We start from the raw sequence: 25,040 nt of genomic DNA, 5'->3' as shown, positions 1-25,040 counted from the left end.
TTCCTAAAGTGGAGAATAGGTAAAGGTAGGCTAAGACCCTTCAAAGCTTGTATCTTCCCTTGTTGTTCTCTGCAGCGGCATGTGAGTCAATCAATGCAGTGGCATTATGAGAAAATTGACTCTTTTCTAAAAATAAAATCTTTCATATAGAAGCACAGATAAAACTTGTATAAAATAGTAATGCCATATTCACATTTGCTTTCTACTCTACAGTAATACTTGTATCTTTTCCTTTCCAAAAGTTATGCTCTGTAATTTCAGTATAAAGCACCCAGTTAATATTGTATGAGGTGTTTCTAACTTTTAGCTTGTTTTTACTGTCAAGTGGCTAGTCTAGAACAGCAAGGTCATGGAATTGATGGTGTTTAAATCTTCCAGATTACAGCAGACATACAGTTTGTGCAAGTCTAGCTCTTAATCTCTGTGAGGTAGGAAGGCCAGTTGAACTACTATTTATAGTTCATGTTTCCCTTTGATCTTTGGCAGTGCATTTCAGATTCTGAGTGTACATGTGGGGTGTTTGTGCTGTCTAGACTTTTAAGCTATACGAATGCCTCATTATCTAGAACCTGTCATGATCACTTTCCCAATATACTTTAGAGTGAGTCTTTGATATGAAAATTTTCTTTACAGTGCAGTATTCCATTCCCTGAGAAGAAGTGATGCACAAGTAGCTTCAGGCTTAGTATCTGAAATCCTTTTATTTGTCCTGTTGTTTCTCAGATAACCTGAGACAAAAGGGCCATACTGGTGTTTTAACACTTCAGTTACATTTGGTTCAGTCATGCTACCTTCACTGATAGTAGAGCAGCACTGAGAAACAGAAGGATCACTGAATGTTGTGCTAGTGTTATTGAGAGAGGGAGTTAATTTATTGTTGATCATGTTGACTTACAATGTGTGGGGGAAAAATAATAAAAAAATGTTTTGAATTATGGTTGGAGTGCATTTACGTAAAATTCCAAACTACGTTTTTCTGTCTGTAAAGGAAGAGTCACTGCTGTTCAAACACATTCTGATAAGTTGGTCATGACCTCTTTCCTTCTTTGCACTTTCTACTTCCACATGAATAGCTTCTGCAAGAAGACTGCCTTCTATGATTCTTCTCCCCGACTCTATTTCTAGGTAAAGAAATCTAAAAACATTTTTTTTTTTTCTGAGGCTGAAAGTAAATCCTTTAAGGTGGGAAGTGTGTCAAACTTAAACCCCAATATATCTTATTGCTGATTATGCAACTAAAAATTAACATATTTTATTTCCATTTGCTGCCCAACAGCTAGTATCCTAGTGCATGTTGGGCTAAACTCGGCACATTAAAGTTATAACTACAGCTGAATAGTGCTGTTATCCTGGATCTAGCCGCATCCGGCACTGGGCCAAGAGAGAGCCCTGACAAGCTAAAAGCAAATCTCATTTGGTCTCTGGATGAAGCCTTTACAGCCATCTTCATGCTGTTGAACTTCTTCACAGCAGCTGAGATGAAGCCTTTTGAATGGAAATGTTCTGGGTTTGGTTGTTTTTCTTTTCTTCACCCTCCCTCTCAGTTTTGTTGCTGCAGCTGTTAGTATAGTAGGGTCATTTTCTGGTAGGAAACTACAAAGTTAGACATCTAGCTACTGTAAAAAGTTACTATTTCACCTTGATTTTCTGTTTTCTTTAGATAGAAATCTTGTCTTTCGTTGAATAGGTGTATAAAGACTTTACAAAGTAACATGTTTGCCTTGCAAATGTAAGAGATGTATTGTTTCTGCCTTAAATGGCTTTTCTAAGAGAGAAGATTCCTTATCAAATGATAAGGAAACATTTTAGTGATTATGCATTCATTTATACCTCACTTCATAGTGGCTGTATTGTACACAATGGTATATAAGCCAGCACAGGGTGCTTCAGTGTAGATGAACACAGGAATTACAGGTATTAGTGAGCATTTACTTGTCTGTAAATCTGCTTTGTTTTATTCTTGTGTGCATTTTTCTGCTTGTGTTCCATTTCATTAAATTTGTAGCAGTAGAATGTGCTTAGATTTAGTGTCTGCAGTGCTTATTGGTGTTTCTGTGGAACTGCATGATTACATTAAACATGTGCTCAGTCTCTGGTCAGTAGCAAATAATTTCTTTGGAGTCAGTGCTGATCAGTGCAGTTTTTAGCAGCATTGCAGAAGACAGCATTTCTTTATTGAGTCATGCTAAACAGTATCTTGACTTTTGCTTTTTGAAGAGGAAAGAGGGAAAAAGAAACAGAGAAGGATGTTTTTATGCACATGACATGCAGCCCTGGGGAAGGTGCAAATCTGGAATGACAAATAATTGCTTTTTACCTTGTTGCATAGCCTGAACTATGTGGAATAGAGCTGACCAAAAGGAGTATGTGCTTTGTATTAACTAGTAGTAACTACTGCACAAAGTTGCCACAAACCCAGTGCAATTAAAGGAACATTTAAAAAAATAATTCTTCAGACCTTACAGAACAGATGTCACTGCATTATAAATGTGTTTTGATGGGACTTCCTTGACAGGTGGATAGAGGGGAAAAGGATGATACAGTGTCACTAGTTGTATTTTATCAGAAAGATAAAGGTTGCTGTACTTTCCACATCAAAAGATTGCTAACTATGATTATAGGTAATATAAGCAGTTAAGCACAATAATATTTTAAGATTTATTTTTTCTCCTGTGCTTGTCTTCAGAAAGAGAAAAGAATCGTAGCATCTAAATTGTTTGTATACACATGCATTAAATTATTTTTGCGTGACTGTGTCTGCTCAAGGACAGTTTAAAGGACAAGGCTGAACATGGCAGTCATCAGCCTCACGCAACAGGGAGGCATCCATCTACATATAACAGCTTTATAGCCATGTAGGTTAATTGTCCTTTCAAGATATTTCCAATATACTCTTGGCATCTCCTGAGTTCAAATAACTTACTTTTCTGTATCTTTAATAATGCCATCTTTATGAAATGTCAAGCTAAACTTAGCCAAAATAATCCTAAAAAATCCACATACCATGTAATGAGTCTGTGAAATAGATACAACACAAAGGGATAATGCTGGAATATCTTCAGACTGGAAAGGTGATCATGGTATGTATGTAATGTCTGTATCAATGTCTGGAATTTCATTACTGCCCATTTGAAGGGTGAATATGCAAGGTCTATGCTACTACCTTTATAATATAATATATGACCCAAAATCAATATATTACAGAGTTCCATCTTAAGTATGCCTAATTATTGGTGATATGAAATAATTTTGTATTACACTTTCTATTATTTATAGCAATGTAGTATTTGAAGTTTTATGATGATAGGCATTCCTGAGTTCCAGATGGCATTTGAGAATTACGTAGGTTGTCTGATTATCAATAACTGGCTTATATGAAGAAGTAATTAATACTATGATTTTTTTTGTTATGAGTCAGCAGGTGTGTCATATGCATAGTTTCTAGTGCAGAAGAAAGCAAAATGGCTTCTGCTCCGCTATAAATTTTAAGGAAAGGAAGGTGCGAAAATGGATTTGCTTTGGTTGTGTTGCAGTTTGTGCTGTGGGTGTATTTAGAATTTACTTATAAAGGGAAAGGATTTTACCTGGAGGTTTAAAAGTCCTGAGAAATGTTCTGGAATATTAGTACTCTTTGTAGATGGTTTTTAATGTTGTATTTCATAGAAAAGCAATAATCCAGTTTATTGAAAACCTTGACAAACTATCAGAGAAAGAAAATACATGTAGGCAAGTATGAAAAAAAATGGGATAGAAGGATTAAGTAAAGAGATAATGTATCATTTTCCATGTACAATGAAAATTCTAGTGTTAGCCATTTTGATTGTCTGTTCAAAATATATTAGCACCAACTGTCATACCAGTGGAGTGGCGTATTTGATAAGGACAGCAAGCTGCATTAATTGCAACTATTTAATAACTTCCTATTGTCCTAACAGTTTTGTATTTTCTAATATATATTTATTGATTTACATTATTTAATTTGCTGTAGTGATCAGCACAGATGATCTTCAGTAAACTTTTGTGCAGTATCCAGGTAGCTTTTATGATATATGCAACAGTGTTTTTTATGATTATGTATTGGTTTTCCTTTGTTTAGTAAATACTTTAAATGAGTAGATAATTTGCCATGTTGTCATCCAGAATATCAGGAATATATCCTAATTTCATCATCCAAAACTATACTGAAGTTCTACAAGTGTATGTGTCTACATTAACACATATGTATTAAAAAATGTAAAGGCATTTGATATTGTCCTCCACCACATCTTTGTCTCTAATTGAAGAGATATGGAATTGGCAGATGGGCTACTCAGTCGGTAAAGAACTGGTTAAATGGTTGCACTCAGAGTAGTGGTCAATGACTTTATGATGAGTGATTAGTGGCATTCCTCAGGGGTTGATATGGGAACCAATATTATTTAATGTCTTTGTTGGTGATGTGGACAGTGGGATTGCGTGCACCCTCAGCAAGTTCACTGATGACACCAAGCTGTGTGGTGCAGTCAGCATGCTAGAAGAGATGCCATGCAGAGTGATCTTGACAGGTTTGAAAGGTGGGCCTATGCAAACCTTGTGAAATTCACTAAGGCCAAATGCAAGGCATGTAGTGATAGGATGATGGGCAGTGGTTTTAAGTTGCTGTGTCTGGATTTAGATTGTGTGTAAGGAAGCAGTTCTTCACTGTGAGGGTTATGAGATACTTGAACAGTCTGCCCATGAAGGTTGCGTATGCCCTCACCCTGGAAGTGTTCAAGGTTGAATGGAGTCTTAAGCAACCTGGTCTAGTGGAACGTATCCCTGCCCATGGCAGGGGGGCTGTAACTAGATGATCTTTAAGGCCTCTTCCAACCCAAACCATTCTGTGATTCTGTGTGTGTCAAATGCCTTTTTGTGGATCTATCTTTGAAAGGATTTACTTTCTTCTTTCCACTCAATCATGAACCACAAAGCATAGGCAGATTGTAAGAGCTATAACTAAACCCACCTGAAAATATTTGTTATAAAATGGTATTTCTCACCTTCTCTAAATGTGTATTTTCCATATTAATTGCATTATTCTGAGGAAAGGCATTGCACAGTTGTGGGAGGTGACAGGTTTAGGGATCAACTTCTTTGCATTATGAATTGTGGGTTAGGGCTGTGTCATAGCTAGAGATGGTCAATTTGGGAAGATTTTAAGGAGATCATTTGTCTAGCTTTGAAACAACTGTGGTAGTGAGCTTTATCAGTGCATCAGTGGACAGGGCACTTTAGACATTTGGTTTTTGTTTCTTGGTCTTCAGCACTTTTATTTCTTCTAAGTAATATACTTAGAATTCCTGGGAAAGGCTGCCGTCTAAATTTATGCTCTGATAAGATAGTGTTGATCTAAGAGTTGAAAATCAGTACTCCTAGTAACCTTTTTCCTTCAAGACAACATACCATAAAGAGATGCCAAAAGTCTTGGAGGTGGTTTATTTCTTTTTAATGTTGTTCAGATACCTTTCAATGTTATAATGTGCAGTTGCTCTGTAAAGGATGCAGAGGATGACTATATGGTCTGCTTTTCTATACTCACAACTGTGTTGAGACTTCTAATATGAAAAACAAAAGTAGTATCAACATCTTTTATTAGATTCCTTCATTAAAATAAGTTTTCCGTGTGAAATATGTGCAGCAGATTTTGCTTTATGGTGAAGGTCATGTCAGCATTCATTAGAAAAATGTAAGAGGTGGAATCATGGACTGAGCAGAGTTGCTAAGCCCTGGTCTCTAAGGAGCTTGTGGTTTCCATGTGAAAGCCTCAGCTTTTTCTGACTTTTTTATCCCAGATGCATTAATTCTTCTGCTGTGTGTTTGGAGATATTTTATTACTTTAGGGAAATAGTGTTGTGCCTACATTTTAGGTTTATCATTGTCTGATAAATATAAAACCCACAAAATATTAATAAATATAATGAAAAATAAATGTTAGGTGATTTATAAATATATGACAAGTTTGTTGTGCTCTGATCACAGCTTCACGGAAATATTATTCCACTGACTTCCGTAGCATTGCTCTCAAATTAAGCCAACAGAAAGCAAGTCCAGCATATTTATTTTTATGTAAACGTTGTACAATTACATTGTCTTAAACTTTGTACAATTAAGTTGTCAGAGCTGTGCACTGTAAAATTATTACATTAATATATGTTGGTTTGGTGTTCAAAAACGACCCATTTTATGCCTAGATGTTGATTTTTATCAATCTGTTGTTTTCCATCATCATCTCTTTACGTGAGTAAACTGTGCACATTCTAAATCAAATGATTTAGCCCTTCTGTAGTGTTTTACAGTTCTGAAATGCTGTGTGAATATTACTTACAGCATACAGCAGCATGGTGAGGAAGGTAGATAAGTAAGTATTATTATCCCTATTTTACAGATGGGGAAGCTGAGGCACAGAGATTAAGTGACTTTTCCAAGGCCACACAGCAAGTCAGTGGCAGATCCAAGATTAGCGCTCGGGGACTTCCTGGATCCCTCTCCCATGCTTTAAGCAGTAGACCACACTGTTGAGCCGACTCAGCAAGCAACTCATTGCAATTATGGACAGTTCCAAGGACTCTTACCTGGTCAGTGTGTCCACGCATTTGTTTACAGACTGCTGCAGTATGTCATTATGGTTTGAATACCTCAATCCTGGCAGTTTTGTGCACTATGTAAAATTTCTGACCTTCATCATCTTCAAATGGGTTGAAAAGATGAAGTGGTAGAATTCTAACATAAAAATGGCATGCCTGTTATAAAGAAACATTTAGATTTTCATGCCGCCTTCTAGCCCTGCTGAAACTGCAGTGCATTCATGGCTTTGGGGATGTTAAGTGTGGAGGTTTGTGGCTTGGTACATTAAAAATACATTAAAAATACTGCAGAGCATGAATTATGTCTTCCATGATTCTCTTATGATTACTCTTGCTTATATCTACAGTTTCAAACTCTTGTTTATTGCAGCACTTAAAAAGAATAATTTCATAGTTTTCCTGATGTGGAAAGCAGAGCATTACTAGAAATTGTTTCTAGTCTTTATGCATCATGGGAAAGTGGGGTGGATCTGCCACTCTTTTTACTTGTATTGCAATAATATCTACCTGCAATGAATTGAAAACCTAATTGCACTAAAGTGGTAGTGAGCCCTTCCTTCCCTTCTCCAAGGAGGCAGTACAGGAATCACAGTACTTCTAGATGAAATGCAATGTGACTTCTGTACTGGTAAATGCAAGGTAGTTTTTGTACTGCTCCCTGGGAATTGAAAGTGTAGAGTGTAAGCCTGTTTAATTGGACTTTGCTCAGAGTTTGACAAGTGAATTGGCAACATCACAGTACTCCCAATTAAGCTGTTTTTCCTTGCAATATTAATGGAATAAAGCCACTTCTGAGAATGAGGGAAGGCTGAGACTTGCTGTGACATTACAGGAAATGGAGGCAGGAAAGAAGAACAAGATTGCCAGAAGCTGAAAACTGAACACATGGGAAAGGAGAAGTCAAAGTGTATGAGCATATTTCGATAAATATTAATGAATTAATTTGTATTTAGTTTACTTAGATGATTTGTAAATGGTTTAAACTGTCCAACAATTTAATATTTCCCCATTGTAAATTTCCCTTATTATTGCTTCCCTAAGGCCTTTTCAGAATCAGTAAAGTACTGAAGGCTGTCTTATGCATTACTTCTGATGTGGTTTGTAGTACCTGGCCTTTGGCATCATGCCTAATCATTATCCCAGAGGCATGGCATCATGCTGCTGACAAACACACTCAGTTATGTCTAATTGCTTAAAATAGTGGACTCGTTTTACCTAAGATGATCAAATGGTTTGTGTGACATTGTACTGCCCTAGTATATCTTAATAGATTATTAGCTAATTCTAAATTATTAAAACAAGTTTCAATAGAAGGCCTTTTCCCATTGTCAGATTTTAGTTGCATGCTATTCTTTGCAGGAAAGCTCTAATAAAGACTTTGTAATGCTCTCAAGTCTCTTTAACAGCCCAGATGCTTGGTGCTGATGAGTTGATAGGAATTTTCTACAGAAGACAGCTATAGCACGACAGTTATTTTTGTGAAAGAGAGGAGCCTGAAACAAAAACTTACATCCAGAATGCATGACATCCAGCTCCCAATGTGAATCTTTTCCCCTGGAGCATATACTTTTTAAGGAGAGTTGCTTATGCAGTTTTATTTCTTGATATATTCTACTTCATTCTATATATAGATATATATTTAACATTTACCAATGGTATTCAAATCCCCTTACTTCAGAGTTCCTTAGCTATTTTATACAGTGAAATCAAGCATTTCTAGTTCTAATAGCACTTACTAAACTCTTTCACTAATGACAAGCAAATATGTATTCTTGATATATGGAAGCCACTGTAAATCATGATGTAAAATAGATGCTATATTTAGTAGCTGGTTTTATGTAATTGGTGGTGTCAAACTCATAGTGAAGCCAGTATTTGTTTAAGCACAGCATTCAGTGTCCAGATGCTGAACTCCCAAAAGATTTCTCTACTTAAGGAAATGTGATCTTAATTTTCTATTTTTTTAATGTCAGAAGTGGCCAAAATAACTAATTTCTGTAGCTTTTTTAGCCTGAGCGTAACAGCTTATTTCATCACATAGAACATCCTTGTAACAGCCTTCCAGTACTTAAAGGAGGCCTACAGGAAAGCTGGGGAAGTACTCTTTATTGGGGAGTGTACTGTTGGGGTGAGGAGTCATGGTTTTAAACTAAAAGAGGGTAGATTTAGAGTAGATATTAAGAAGAAATGCTTCACTGTGAGGGTTGTGAGACACTAGAACAAATTGCCCAGAGAGACAGTTCCGTCCCTGGAAGTGTTCAGGTTGGATGGAACATTTTGCAGCCTGCTCTAGTGGAGCCCATGACAGAGCAGTTGGAACTAGATGGCATGAAAGGTCCCTTTCAACCTAAACCATTCGATGATATGCAGTGCAGTAGAGATTGCAGTTAAAATAAATGCATGATCACAGTGTAAAATTAAACATGAAATACACATCCCGAGGAAGAACAGCCTTTCTGTTTTCTGATATTAGTGTGGGCTGTCTGCCTTTATTCTAATTACAGCTTGGTGTTTGTAAAGAAAAGCAAAAGCTTTGCAATTTAGCAGTAAGTGACAACGATTGTTTTCATGGTATTAGAGTTTTCTTTCTTATCATATTGTCACTGAGTGTCATTCTCTGGCTTTGCCAAAGTATAGACTGTTAGTGCCAATAATTTGGGAATTCTGCATGTAGCTCAGGATCCTAGTCTAAAGATAAAAATTACATGTGCAATCCTTTTTTTCAGGAGTACAATAAAAAACTGCCTGAACCAGACTTGTCTTCTCTTCTGTCCTTCATTGTCCTCCTGTCCTCTCATGTCCTCATGTTTTAATTAGTGCCTAGTAACCAATGTTTGTTCATCATCTTGCAGCTTTTAACAAGAGAACTTGATATAAAATTTAGCTTTAATCATACTTCAGTAAAAATAGGTGCAAAAGGAATATATTTTAATCAGGAAAATTAGATTCATAAAAACTTTTTTCTTCCTGAGTAGGAAGAATAAATAAATGCATGCTAAAAGAATTTGTTTCATAGTACTATACAATCTTTCCAGTAGTTTCCGAATGAGAAGCAGCTTACTTGTCTTCTTTATCCTGTTTTGCAGAGAAACGATGAAGAGGCTGTTGTGGATAGAGGTGGAACTCGTTCCATTCTCAAAACACATTTTGAAAAGGAAGATCTAGAAGGTAAGAGATTATTTTATTTTATTTTTTTCATGCATTACATTTTATGTTTCTTCTGCAAGTACTGAAATACAATTCCAATGTGTAAATTAACTGATTTGAGCAGAGATGCAAAGAGGCTGAACAATGGGGTAGAATCTCATGATTTATTTTAAAAAGATAAATATTACAGTTTTCTCATAGCAGTGCTCAGGTACAGGTGACGGTGAAAGGAGTTCACTCATTTCAATGATCTACAATAAAGTCCTGTAAACATGCATGTATGGCTTCAGATAAGTCTTTCTACTTTAATGCTTATAATGGTTTCTGCACTGTGTTAGAATTGTTGTGTAGTTGCCTAGACACATCTTGAGCTGAACAAAAACATTCTGCAGTGTCACAGACTGGGCCCTGCATAATAAGTTCATAATAAGCAGTGCAGAAACCACCTAGCATCACTGTGTAGAATAAAGTGAGAAATTGTGAGAACTGTCTGATGGTAATGGCCTAATAATTCGGACATTTTCTGAAAGAGTTGCATTTCAGTTTGTTTAGTGGATCACAAAATTATTCTTGTTACTTCTGTACTTACAGTCTTATACTGAGTTGTGCAACATCCCCCACTCACCCCAAGTAACAATTATTGTAGGAAACTGAATTTTGGTTGCACATATCCCATCCATAAGACTGAAAGTTTTTGATTTTAGTTGCTAGCTTATTGTGGTGGGATGTGGAAGATTCTTTTTGTTGTCATACAGAGAGCTTTGGGAACTAGCCCAACAGAAATTCCTACATCTGGGATCTGTTTCAACATCCTACATTGGAAAAGTTATCTGCCTCGGGTCTAAAGAGTGGTATCTTCAAGAATCATTGAATGCATTGGGTTGGAAGGGACCTTTAATGGTCATCCAATCCCTGTGCAGTAAGCATGAACCTGAGCTTTCTAATTGACTACCCTTGATTACTTCATATGGGTTGGTTTTGGTTTTGTGGGGTTTTTTGCTTTCCTTTTCACTCTGACTATGAATTTTTCATTCTCTGATGCATGATGACCAAATTGATGATTTCTTGTGAATGTCATGTGATACACAAGTACTCCCTGCTATTGCTTCCCTCAGCAGTTCATCAAAAAGCAGACATGGCTGTGTCTGCATGAGGTGGTAAAATGTAAAATGTAAAATGTCACACAATGTAGCATGTATGATGTAGGCAGCTCTGAGCACATGCAAGGGTGGATCTAAGGTAGGATGTTTCCCAGGTGACTTTTAGGGTTTTGGTGCCTCCAGGGGTAAGTGGCTGCCAGCGGATCAGGTTGGCAATGACCATTTTGGACTTTGACACACAACCTCTTTTTTTAAATCTTGCACTTAGGCTTCCATAGTCTTCAATCACTTGATTAAATCTTGGACAAAGTGAAACTGTTGTATCTGAGAAACACTTGATAGAAGAATAGGGACTCTCTGCCTTCCCTTCTCCATGGTACTACATTTTTTTTGAAGTGAGCCTACACTCACTTGCTGCTGAGTTATTTTACTGACAATGGTAAGGTGGCATTTTGAAAATGGAGAAGTTTCTGGAGAATGATATCTTTAAGCTCAGTTACATGAGTAGACCCAAGTGTTAAGGCAATCGGAATTACTGTGATGGTCCACATGTGACTACATGGAACTTAAAGCCTCATCTCAAAATTAATTGCTATTTTTCTCCATCATCTTATATGTGTCAAGTTCTCCTGTGAAATACCAGTGAAAATGTTCTCCCAAAAATCTGGTCCTAGGATTTTATCAATAGAAATCAGAACATGAAAGTGGCACTCCCCCTCAATCTTTCCATCCATTTAAATTGTTCAGAAAACTTAAAAAGGCTGACCTTAGTCAGTGAGTAAACTTTTCTTTGAAATAAAATTGCACTGCTTTGTAATTTTCTAACAAAACAATTATTCAGTGTAGAATACTTCCTAATGTGGCTGGCTTTCTCAGATGGATATCATGTCCACCACACACTCTAAGACCAGACTGTTGTCTTTAAAAATATGATCACTGCATCCAGAAATATGAACTGACAGGAAAAAAAAATCAGAGAGTGTACATTTTAATATTCAGTAACTGTTAATGGCATGTTTTGCAATGGATGAGTAGATACAACTCAGAAATGCCACTGTCTTATTCTTATCCTGTGTACATTGTATTGGTTTTGTGGAAAACACCTTTTTTTGTAATGACATAATAATTATCAAATAATCTGGGTACACCCTCATAGGGAAGTATTCTGGCTTCCTGGAGCCCAGGTTAAGGACATCACTAGGAAACTTTCTAGGTTGGTACAGTCCTCAGAGTATTATCCATTATTGATATTCCATGTAGGTGGAGAGGAAGCTCTGTCTAATAGTTCAAGAGCAATCTAAAGAGGCTTCAGGGCCTTTGAACAGTTGGTAAGGGAATCTGGGGCACAGGTTTTTTTTTCCTTTTTTCTTCCAGTTGTGGGAAGGAATAGAAGGGCCCAGTCTATTAATATATGGCTCCATGGCTGGTGTCACTGCCATGACTGTGGTTTTTTATGACAATGGGATGGCCTACATGGTGCTAGCTTACTGACCTCTAATGGCAGACACCTTTCTCAAAGGGTCTTTGCTCAGGAGATTGTAGGCCTGATTGACAGGGCTTAAAACTAGATGTGAAGGGGGAATGGAATAACAATATCCGGCTTGTCTGTAACAAGCTGTGGAATGACACACCAGGGTTAGAGGGATAAGGTGCTAGTAAGGGCCTTCAACCTGTTGTTCTGAGGCCAGGGACACTGCAATACAATCAAGTCTAATAGAGATGAGCCAAGGGCTCCACAGGTAGTAGGAGCCAGCAGAGAAATATCAGTGAAACACTTAAGGGAGTTAAGGGGTGTTTCTTTAAGGTGTCACAGCTGACAGCCCAGCTGAAGTGCCTCTACCCTAACCCACACAGCTTGGGCAACAAACATAAGGAGTTGGAAGCTACTGTACTGCTGGAAAGCTACAGTATTGTGGCCACTACTGAACTTGGTGGGATGAATCCTGTGACTGGAGTGTGGCTATCGACAGCTACAAACTGTTGAGAATGGACAGGACAGGAAGGAGGGGAGGAGATGTTGCCCTCTATGTTAAGAAATGGATAGGGTGTGAAGAGATGTCCATAAAGAATTGTCATCAGCAAGTCAAAAGCTTACAGGTAGGAATCAGAGACCAAGGCAGCAAGGGGGACCTTGTTGTTGGTGTCTACTGCAGGCTGCCTGATCAAGGGGAACCTAGTGATGAAGCCTTCTTATTCAGCTAAAGGAAACATCATGCTCACAGGCTTTCTTCCTGGTGAGGGATTTCAACCACCCCAACATCTGCTGGAAAAGTAATGCAGTGAGCTGTAGGAGACTCCTGGAGTGTCTCAATGATAACTTAAGAGAGAAAATAGACACCCCTATCCAAGGGGATGCAATACTGGATCTGACAGTCACCAACACAGGTGAAGTCAACAGGGATGTCAAAATGGAAGGCAGCCTAGGCTGCAGTGGTCATACACTGGTGGAGTTCACAGTCCTAAGGATATGAGTCAGACAAGAAGCATAGTCAGGACCTTGAATTTTAGGAAAGCAAACTTCCATCTCTTCAGGGATTTAGTCAGTAGGACCCCCTGGGAAACAGTCCTCAGGGACAAGGGAGCCGAACAGATCTGGCATATCTTTAAGGATGCTTTCCAGAGAGCACAAGACCTCTCAATCTGTAGGTGTGACAAAATGTGCAAGAAAGGGAAGAGACAGGCATGGCTGAATGGAGACCTCCTGGTCAAACTGAAAGGCAAGCTGTGCAGTTCCATCAGGGACAGGTATCTTGGGAGGAGCATAGTGATGCTGCCTGGTTGTGTAGGGATGAGGTCAGGAGGGCCAGGGTGTGGCTGGACATGAAGCTGGCAAGGGAGGTGAAGAAGGGCTTCTACAGGTATGCCAACCAGAAAGGAAAGGAAAAAAAAAAAAAAAAAAGTATGCCCCCTGCTCCAGAAAGCAAGCATGGCAAGCAAGTAATGACAGAGAAGGAGAGGCTGAGGTTTTCCAAAACTTTTTTGCCTTGGTCTTTGCTGGCAGCCTCTCTTCTCACAGTGTCCAAGGACTACAAGATGGGGACCAGGGGGAAAAAATGCATCCCACTGTAAGTGAATGCTGGGTTTCCCAGGGAGGTGATGGAGGCTTTATCCCTGGAGATATTCAAGGTCAGGCTTGATGGGGCTCTGATCAATCCAATCTATTTGGGGATGTCCCTGTTTACTGCTGGGGTATTGGACTGTATGGCCTCTAGAGGTCTTGTTCAACCCAGTGCATTCTATGATTCTATGATAATCAGGTGCTAATTGCACAGCTTAAGTTAAATCGTATCATTAGATAATTAATATGTATTATGTAGTTTGCTCTTTGAGAGACATTGCATTAGGTTTGTGTTTTTAAAATGTAAATAGCTAGTTACTGAATATTCTAGCAAAGACTGGTTTTGACAGGGTTTAGGTTTCAGTAGCACCATATCAGCAACACTTCTAAAACTGCAAATCATATGAAGATCTAAAGCTTGGCTAAATCTGAAAATCCATTCATTTTTTTTTTTCTGATTAAATCTTGAAATTGTAAGTATTTTGCCGTTTCTTAATTTTAGTCTGTCAGCATTCAAATGTCAGAAATACTGATTTCACTGCGTACTAAAATTTTCAACTGAAATTTCTTGGCCCAGCAAATGCTTGTGTTTACATATTTTGGTGCAACCATTGTGCAAATACATTGCCAGTACATATCTTGCTAAAAGTATGACAACATCATGGTGATTAATGCTTCCTGAAAGAACATCCAGAACACCAGAATTTTGCCTCAAGTGTCTCTAGATCAATGTTTTGTTTCCCTGGGGACCTAGAACAGGAACTGTGGTACTTACCGGAACAGATGTGGTGCTCTTCCTAGTGCCAGTAATGATATTTGCAAAGTGTACTTCAAATTGTATCTTTCTACTTAAGCTTGTTAGTGCTTCAGAGGTAGATTGTTTGCAGGGCTTTGACATTTGTACTTCCAGCATGAATGCTTTTTCTATGTAATTCATTTGCCCTGAGCTGTAAGGTCAAGATCAGTCACTAATACTGTCCAGGTCATTTGTCTGACTGTTGCATTAATGAAGGGACAGCAAAAGCACAGTTTAAAGCAAAACAAGAAGCCTGTCTTCCTTGGTTATAGTCACATATTTGGCATGTTATCTTTTAACGTGTGTATGGACAAAATAAATATGCTCCTACTTTTATCATTAGTGGAATTCCTAAATGAGAATTGGGTACTGGTTCTGGATACTGAAGTCCTTAATTGCAAAAGGGCAGTTTGTACATGTACCTGTACTGGGAGCAGGTAGACAAGTTTTCATAAACAGATGTGGACATCAACAAACAGTTGCACTCATACAGCTTATTCTGTGTTGTTGTCTCTGGCTGTCTGCCATTGCTTCAATCCATGTTCAGTAGTGACAGTTTTCTGACAAAATGGATAGATGTACTTTCATAGATTAAAAGTATTTGGATTGATCTGTGCATGTCTGGAGACAGATCACCTGCTGAGATATGCAAAAGGATTGGCACTAAGTGCACTCTGAATAAGGTCTTATGATTAGACCCACCATATAGCTGAGAGTGAAAATTACTTCCATGGCTGTCCTTGCTAGAGGTGGTCAGATGCAGATCCTGAATTTTTGTGGCAGGATTTCAGAACTGCTGTGGTTATTACCGTGGTCTGTGTTCAGAAGCAGCTTCGATAGGGAGACAGCTGGAGATAGAGTTGTTAGGTAAAGGTCCAGGCATGAATCAGGGATGAATTCTGGCTCTCTTGGAAGAAATCTCAAAATTGTACAGTCATAGAATTGTTTTGGTTGGAAAAGACCTTTAAGGTCATCAGGTCCAACCATTATCTAACTCTATCAAGTCTTGCTAAACCTTGTCCTTAGCAGCACATCTACACATCTTGTAAACACCTCCAGGATTCAGGACAGGTCCTATTCCAGTGTTTGATAACCTTTTTAGTGCAAAAGTTTCTTCTAATATCTGATATAAACTTTCCCTGGTGCAACTTCAGGCCATTTGCTCTTGTCCTATCACTTGTTACTATGGAGAAGACACCAACTCCCACCTTGAGACACTCTCCTTTTAGGAAGCTGTAGAGAGTGGTAAGATCTCCTCTCAGCCTTCTTTTCCACAGACTAAACAAACAGTTCTCTCAGCTGCTTCTCATAAGACTTTCTCTGCAGACCCTTTACTAGCTTTGTTGCCCTTCTCTGATCATGCTTCAGCACCTCAATGTCTTTCTTGTATCACAGGGCTCAGAGCTGAGCACAGTACTCAAGATAGGACCTCACCACTGACAAGTACAGGGTCATAATCAGTTCCCTGGTCCTGCTTCTTAGCCACCTGAGCACCCTGCTGGCTTATGTTCATACAGCTGTCAACCAGCACCCCCAGATCCTTTTCTGCTGGACAACTTCCCAGCCTCTCCACGACAAGCCTGTAGTGTTGCACAGGTTTGTTGTGACCTGTGCAGCACCCAGCACTTGGTCTTGTTAAAGCTCATACAATTTGCCTTGGCCCATCGACCTGGCTTCTCCAGATCCCTCTGCAGAGCCTTCTTAACTTTGAGCAGATCAACATTCCCACCCAATTTGTTGTCATCTGCAAACTTATCCCTTGTCCAGATCATTGATAAAGATGTTAAACAAGACCAGCCCCAAAACTGAGCTCTGAGGAATACCACTTGTGACTGGCTGCCAACTGGATTTAACTCCATTCACCACCACTCTTTGGACCCAGGCATCCAGCTAGTTTTTTACCCAGTGAAGCATTCAACCATCCAAGCCATAAACAGCCACTTTCTCCAGGAGAATGCTGTGGGCGACAATGTCAAATGCTTTACTGAAGTCCAGGTAAACCACATCCACAGCCTTTTCCTCATCCACTAAGTGTGTCACATTGTCACAGCCAGAAAGCAGGACCCACCCTTCATGAACCCATGCTGACTGAGCCTCATCACCTTGTTGCCCTGCATGTGCTGCATAATGGCACTCCACAGTGATCCCTGACTGAGAGAAGTCAAGGTATTCTTACACTTTTTGTTTCGTTCGTTTTATCTAAGTGGTATGGGAAAAAAATTGCCTCATGGGAAATCTCATGTGTCTCTCAGGACACAAAAGACAGCTCATCCAATATATAAATCACTGTACAGCAGAACATGCATTCTGACACTTTTGACAGAATTTAGATTATGTGGACTGATCACTGAAAGTCACAAGAGACTTCAAGATAAATTAGGAAATAAACATCGCTAGGACAACACAGAACAGGATGTAGAAGCTGAGGATTTAAACTCAATAAACCAAAAACTAATTTGAAAAGTTAGTATGATTGTAGAGATGCTTTGTATTTAACAACCTGTGTGAAAGATTAATTTTTATAGTAAATGTCCTGCTGATCAAAAATTAGAAATCCCAGAGTATGTAATTATCCTTTTAAAAAATTCTTATTGTATTTATTTTTTCTTTTTAGATTTGTTCTAGATTTTGACAGCAATTTAAAAATTATGTGAATGAAATTTTGGTTATATATAGTTAGGGTTGACATTTAAAAGTCTCGTTGTAATTGAAGTCTAATTTAGTAAAATCCTGAGTGGCTCCAGATAGTGAAGTAGACTTTTATTCTCAAAGACTGAACATTTTTTATAGAAATAACATAATTGTGGACCTGTCTTCCACTGACATTATTTACTTGAAAATTAATAGGACCTAGCAGCTCACAGGACTGAAAGAACATAAATCTTATTAACCTGTTAGCCTTTACTCAGCCTTGCCCCTGTGTAGATGTCAGTTGGCTACTAATTCTGCTTGGCCAGACAGGAATGTCAACCAAAGTCTCCCCACCCTTTGGCTGCCGGGATGCTAGAGCCTGTTGCAAATAATTTGTTACCTCATCAGTACAGATCCCCTGCCTCAATCTTTCTTGCCTCTGCTTTCCTTGAGTGCCCTATTCATCCCTATGTTCACTCTGAGCTATCACATTCTCCTTGCAGCATTGTTTGTTAAGAGAGGTAGAATACAAGCTGTGGAAGTAAAGACTTGCAGAGAGGTTCAGATTGCTCTACAACTGTAACATTTTTTGAGGTTGTATAGCTGTAGGTCTCTTCAAAAAGAGACATTTTGGCTTTACAAGCACAGAATTCTTTCGTTTTGTTGCCTACCAGGTATTAGATGCTCTAGCTTGTTCCATTTGTCATTTCTAAGGCATATCTTTCTGTAGCACCTCTTGCTAGTTTTGTCTCCTTTTCCCTATGTGTCTCAGTGTTCTTTTTGGTTTCACTTTTCTTCTGAGTTGTGCTTGCTCTCTTGCCTTGATAATTGTCCGGTTTTGCTCTTTTGCATGAATCTCTTGTCCCTTCCCAGGTGTTGCCATGTTTGTAGGAAGGCGATTCACCTTGCAGATTCATGAACTTTCATAAAATCTCATTGTAAGCTCACATTAAGAAATGAAACAAAGAAAGTAATTAATTGAAAAAAATTAAAGCAAAGAAGTTATCACATAGTACTGGCTGAATGCCATAGTCTTCTGTTAATCCTGACCTTTGGGTTTTGAAGTCTGGCTTTGCTGTGAGCTTTACTGACAAGGAAACTTTTCAGTATTTGTGGGGATTAATATTTCTAAATATTTCACCTTGTGAAGTTCTGATAATTGAAACTGGCATAGACTAGCTTGCCACTGTTGGTGAAAGCGGCGAAGTTGCAGCTTCAGAAGACAGAAACATTTCCTTTTTTTAACACACAGTTGGTTAATATTGAGTTTGCATTGTTTTTGACTTGCTAATTTAGAAATATAGGTCAAATTCTTCCCTCCAATAAACACAGCTTCAGTTTCCATCAGTGGAAAGTGTGTAACTGTATGAGAGGGTCCTGTTGTGTTCTGTGTCTGCTGGCTTTTTTTCCCCACTGCTTTCTGGCAAGGTCTGATCTTGTTTTAGGACTGTACACAAAACACTTCTGGAGCAACAGGAATGAATATCCATGCAATTAAAAAGACATTTTATCCTAGCCACAACCTGGAAAATTATTTTGTAAAAAGGACAGACTTTTTGGGAGTGTAGTCTTTGATCAGGGCTCTTTGAAAGGTCCTTGACTTTAATGATTTCAGGAAGATGCTCTTATCCTCCATTTTCAGTATCCACATCATGTGTTCTTAGGCCAGGGACATTGTTTTGTTTATTTATTTATTTATTCATTCATTCTGTTTAACCTAGAACATAAGTTACATGTATAATCTTAAACATCTGTGAAGGTTTTCTTGTCAATGCTTCCAAATCATAACATGGTGAAAAGGTAGAAAATGTCCCTTGAGGAAACCATAACCATGAACATCAATATAAACTATTGGTTTAAGAAGCATTGCTTTTGTTCTCTCTGCTTTCTCTTTAGTTCTGCCCCCCTGCTGCACTACAGTATTGAATCATGAGTCATGTACCTTCTGCTCCTACACAATTCACCATAATCACTTTTTCTCATATAAGGAAAAAGGCAATTTAAAAAAAACTCTACACGGTCTATAGGTTTTCTGTTTCAACCTCATTGTTCATTTTTGAGAGGATGGAAAATTGTGTTTGATTCGGCTCTTACTGGCAATACATAAAACAGGTTTCAAGGCACTGAGTGTTTTCCAGAGAAGGGATAAACCCCTCCAGTCCAGCTATGGTCGGCAGGCATTTGAGACTTTTCTTGAACCACTCTCTCTCAAGGCATCTTGACTTTGCAGTGTTTCCTAAGTAGGTCACAGAAGTCTGCCTTTGCTCTTTCTGGAGATGCTTTAAGACCCTTTTGTTCCCTTATCTGTCCCTGTCCGTCATGCCTGTGAGCAGGAATCTGAAAGCCTTGGTCTTAGCAGGTGCCTAAGGCAGATTCAGTTCGTTCCAGGTGGAAGGCAACACAGGCTGATGTACCACGAGCACCTGGTGTGCTCATGGATATGCAGATCCAGGACAGTCACTTTTTATGTAATAGGCACTAACTTGATTGGTTAGGTAAGGAGCTCTTCAGTACCTTCAGTCCCTTGAGATGGGTATAACATGTAGGTCTGTGAAATTTCTGCTAATGGGGACGTTGGAAGATGAGTGTGCTTCACCTGTGTTTTCTGTGTTAAAACTGTGTTTGGAACTGTGTTTGGAACTGTGTTTGGAACTGTGTTTAGCCTGGAGAAGAGGAGACTGAGGGGTGACCTTATTATTCTCTACAACTACCTGAAGGGAGGTTGTAGACAGACGGATGTTGGTCTCTTCTCCCAGGCAGCCAGTACCAGAACAAGAGGACACAGTCTCAGGCTGCACCAGGGGAGGTTCAGGTTGGATGTTAGGAAAAAGTTCTATACAGAAAGAGTGATTGCACATTGGAATGGGCTGCCTGGGGAGGTGATGGAGTCGCCATCACTGGAGGTTTTCAGGAGGAGACTTGATGGGGTGCTTGGTGCCGTGGGTTAGTTGTTTGGGTGGTGTTTGATTGGTTGATGGGTTGGACGCAGTGATCTTGAAGGTCTCTTCCAACCTGGTTTATTCTATGTATGTATTCTATGTATGTATTCTATGTAATGAGAACAGGAGGCACTGGGGCAAAACTATCTGTACTGTTAAAGAGTTCTGTTACAAAGATCTTAATTCCTTTAATTTAAGGTAAACATTTACAATTCCTGTCTCTCCATCTCTGTTTTCCTTTGCAGTGTTATATCCATTCAGACAACTGCAATGGGATGTCTAGAAGTACCTATGCTAAGTTGTCAAGCCCCATAAATTATGATGGGATATATTTTTTCAAAGCTGTAGAAATACCGCTCTATTTCTTTTCCATTGATTTAATGAATAAGATAGGTAGTTAGGACAAACTTCTGTTTTAAGAACCCAGAATGCCAGCTTTTGAATCACATTTTAAAATGTTCCATCTGTCCTTTTCAAAGGCTATGCAGAAAATACTTGATTTTCTGAGGTTGCCTTTTTCAATGTTTAATTTACTATTGGGCTCCTAAAGTTTGGTGTAAGGAGGAATTTCTTCTTTAGAATAGAGTAATGCCAACCAACTGTTCTACTTAGACTTTATTCTGAGCAATGTCTCTGCAAGATGTATTAATATTAATAATGTATATTTCATATCTGTCTTCTCTAGGGCAAAGAAATAATAGCTCCACGGAGTGGAGATATTTGCAGCACAATAAACTTTTTCTTCAAAAGTTTAGGGGAAGTCTTGATTATTACATATACATATATGTACTTTCATCTCTCTGAAAATTAGATACAATTAACAGAAGCCCTTAAAAATATTTTGTAATAGAATTTTGATTTATTCATGTAATCCTGTGGAAATTAAAAAGAACTCTTTATAACAAGAGTAATTATTTCTGTAATTGTTAAAAGTATTTTCACTTAAGTAGTGTTTCAGTGCATTGAAGGTAAACCTCAAGGGGCCAAAGCCTCTTCTGCTATAAATGCATAGATCCAAACTAACTTTATATTCTGGGCTTTGTTCCCCAGCTATGAGCAATTGGATTAAGAATACTCTTTTTAAATAATTGTATTGGTATAATTTAACAGTGGGCATACAGCACCGTGCAAAGGTGACACTGCAGAGGTAAATTCAGTGTGTTGCATGTTGCATTTTTTTAACAAGCTTTCAGAGTGTAAATAATAATCTTTCTATATTAATGTATTTTCTCTGAGGTTCAGTTTTTAAAAAATATTTGCTCCTAAAGCTTAGTACTGAAAATATTCATGCATGTGCTTATTATTATCTTTCCTAGTGGTGCATCGGAAATACATTTTAGTTCATAGAATCAGAACCAGCCAGTTTGGAAAAGACCTCATAGATCATCAAGTCCAACCTATTACCTAATACCTAACACCTCATAAGAACTAAACCATGTCTTGAAGTACCACGTCCAGTCCTTTTTTGAACACCTCCAGGGACAGTGACTCCACCACCTCCCTGGGCAGCACATTCCAATAGCCAATCACTCTTTCTGGGAAGAGCTTTCTCCTCACCTCGAGCATAAACTTCCCCTGGTGCAGTTTGAGACTGTGTCCTCTTGTTCTGGTGCTGGTTGCCTGGGAGAAGAGACCAACCCCCACCTGACTACAACCTCCTTTCAGGTAGTTGTAGAGAGCAATGAGGTCTCCTCTGAGCCTCCTCTTCTCCAGGCTAAACAATCCCAGCTCCCTCAGCCTCTCCTCTAGGGCTTGTGCTCAAGACCTCTCACCAGCCTTGTTGCCCTTCTCTGGAAGCATTCAAGAGTCAAAATGTCCTTCTTAAATTGAGGGGCCCAGGACACAGTACTCAAGGTGTGGCCTAACCAGTGCTGAGTACAGGGGCAGAAGGACTTCCCTGCTCCTGCTGGCCATACTATTTCTAATGCAGGCCAGGATGCCATTGGCCTTCTTGGCCACCTGGCCACACTGCTGGCTCATGTTCAGCCAGCTGTCAACCAGTGCCCCCAGGTCCCTTTCTGCCTGGCTGCTCTCCAGCCACTCTGACCCCAGCCTGGGTTCCTCCACCCGTCCCTTCTTGTGGATGGGCATCACATTGGCCAGTTTTCAGTCATCTGGGACCTCTCTGGTGAGCCAGGACTGGTGGTAGATGATGGAGAGAGGCTCGGCCAGCTCATCTGCCAGCTCTCTTAGTACCCTAGGATGGATCCCTTCTGGTCCCATGGACTTGTGAGTATCCAAGTGGCTCAGCAAGTCTCTAACTGTTGGATTTCAGGGGGACTACAGTGTCCCCTGACCCCATCTACTGGTTCAGGAGGCCAGTTATCCTGCCTTACTGTTGAAAATAGAGGCAGAGAAGGTTCAGTGCATGTATTTGCAGGAACAAGACTATGGTCTTTCCGTAACTCTCTATTGATGTTAATGTAAGATTACTTCAAAAAGCTCAGAAAGACCAGTTAAATTCTGTGGCTCACTGATACCTAAAATAATTCTGATTAAAAAAATTATAACATAATTTACTGAGCTCACTGAAAACTCTTCTTTAGTCAACTTGTATAGGAAAAAAATACTTTACATTCTGGGCACCAGCTTACAATCTTGACCATATAAAGATTAATTGACGAAAGGCCATGTTATTCATTGAGAATATTTTATGTCTTTAATCTTTTTTTCCCCTACTTCTGTCATTCACTGTCACTTTTCTTGCAATTTAGAATTGATTAGTTTTTCTGTTGTTTCCAGATGGTCTTTTTTATTTTTTTTTGTTCCACAGTTGAGCCCTTCTAATAAAGCAGAATTTCTGAACTATTTCAGATTTATTTTGCTTTTTACTCATCATTTTTTTTCTGTAGAAAACTATTCACTTTGCCATGTCAGACTCTTCTTTTTCCTCTATTTGCCTGAACCTTGTTATAAGGAACTAGATTCCTCTCTAGTTAATTGAAATTATGCCTTGATGGAATTCTGTTGGCCTCAGTAGATTCACATAGTAGGAATAAAACCCATTTTGCATTTCCTGGTTAGCCATTTCTGTTTCCAGGTTCTTGTTTTCTGTCCAGTGTGAACTGATTCTGTCTATATAGGGAGAATTGCTGTGAATTCATACACACAAGAATGTTCTGGCATTTTAGGCTGTTTCCCAGTTTACTGAATAAAGTGCAGTCTAGCTCAAGTTCTGGATTCAGCCCTGGAAGTTAATTGAAGTGTGAATTGGAATCTGCATTTCCTGGTGCAGGTACAACCTGAGCACTGAAGTGGCACAAAACCAGGATAAGCATGCCCACTTCTATCACAAACCACCAGGAATGTATTAAATTACTAAATTGAAATAGCACTCTATTTGAATCTCTGGAAATTATTAAAACATTAGAAAGGGTAACCTCATTCCTTTAAAAATGTTTGGGGCTTTTCTACCCAATGAAAGCAACAAGGAAGTGTTGAGTACTACATTACTGCTGTCCTTCAATGTCTTTTTAATGAATTCCTTTAATGGAATAAATTTTTCATGTGTCACTGACTGCAATACATTTGAAATACACTAAAGGCATCAGTTATCTTTATTTATTGGATTAAATAACAATAACAACAACAACATCAACAACAATAACAACAATAATAGGTACCCAAATAAATAATTCTCAGTTCATGGGCTTTGCTTCAGAAAAATCTCCTGACTGCAAAAATAGTCTCCCCAAACTGATGCCACTGCTTTCTGGTCTCCTCTACATAAATCGAAGTTGAGGGAGTAACTAGTGTCTTGCCCAGAGTCTTTTCTCCAGCTTTTTTAGCTCTGCCTCTGCAGAGAATTTCTGTCAGCCTTGAATTTCTTTCATGTATTGTGACAAATGCTGCCTTGCTGTGTTTTCTGCCCCTGCTGGAGTCTCCATGGGATTAGTGATCACGTGCTACCTTAGCTTAATGTTCTTGACCTTTTTCAGATGATTGACAATGCTGAATGATTGCAGCAAAGCAGTAATTATCCACTAGCCGTGTTATGCTTGTTTCAAGGAGAAAATAAATGTTATTTGAGATGAGTAATCTGGACTGTATTTCTGCTGAGTAAATGTAGGAGACTTGCCTGTAGTGAGTCATGAATCTTTTCCCATTTGTTCTGTTTTGTGGTACTTGCTGCATATTTCCCCTGTGCTCTCCCCCTTCTAAACGCTTTACTGTGCTCTGATCCTGTTAGCCTACATAGCTAAGAGAGCTAAATCTTTTGGGCTTGATCTGCAACATAAAATTCCTCAGGCTGAAAGACTCTATGATTCTATGATGGTAGGCATAGGAGTGTGTACTTTTTTTTGTATTTTAAAAAACAATATAGAAGAAATGAAAGCACCCTGTGCTACCAACAGTGTATTTATGATGTGAGCACATACAGTTGTGTAGGGATTTTTCAATCTGGCTTCCACAGTGTTTCAGTGGGGTTTTTGAGTTGCTCTTCTTTTTTTTTTTTTCCCTTCAGTGAATTTTCCACAAGAATTCTGTCAAGGTTTGACACTGAGTTTTGCAAAGCTCCTGTACACACAAAAGCAAATAGCAACTTTACCAAAAGTTTAATGCAAAGAGATGTGAGCTCCTTCACGTTAGCATTTGTTGAATACCTGTCTGGCTTTAATGAGAGTTCACACACAGAGATGCAGATCTGAAAAAGAAAACCAAATCTGGCACTGCATTATAAGCAGGATTTGGTCCTGTTCACCTGTGATGCTACATCATTATTGTAATCAGTGTTATGACTTTTAATAGAATAATCAGTATTATACA

General features: G+C 38.8%; 1 protein-coding gene across 2 annotated transcripts in view; it reads left to right on the top strand.

Annotated features, from left to right (window-relative positions):
* SLC4A10 (solute carrier family 4 member 10) overlaps positions 1–25,040 on the top strand; it is a 126,508-nt gene that overhangs the window by 16,424 nt on the left and 85,044 nt on the right. For both annotated transcript variants that reach the window (XM_054175137.1, XM_054175131.1), the window contains exon 2: positions 9,689–9,770. In XM_054175137.1, the coding sequence (XP_054031112.1) occupies positions 9,689–9,770 (82 nt within the window). The remainder of the gene's footprint in view (positions 1–9,688; positions 9,771–25,040) is intronic.

Source organism: Dryobates pubescens, chromosome 2 (genome assembly GCF_014839835.1).
Source record: "Dryobates pubescens isolate bDryPub1 chromosome 2, bDryPub1.pri, whole genome shotgun sequence".
Classification (NCBI taxonomy): Eukaryota; Metazoa; Chordata; class Aves; order Piciformes; family Picidae; genus Dryobates; species Dryobates pubescens.
Note: the sequence above shows the minus strand (reverse complement) of the source record. Positions and strands in the feature narration are given on the sequence as shown.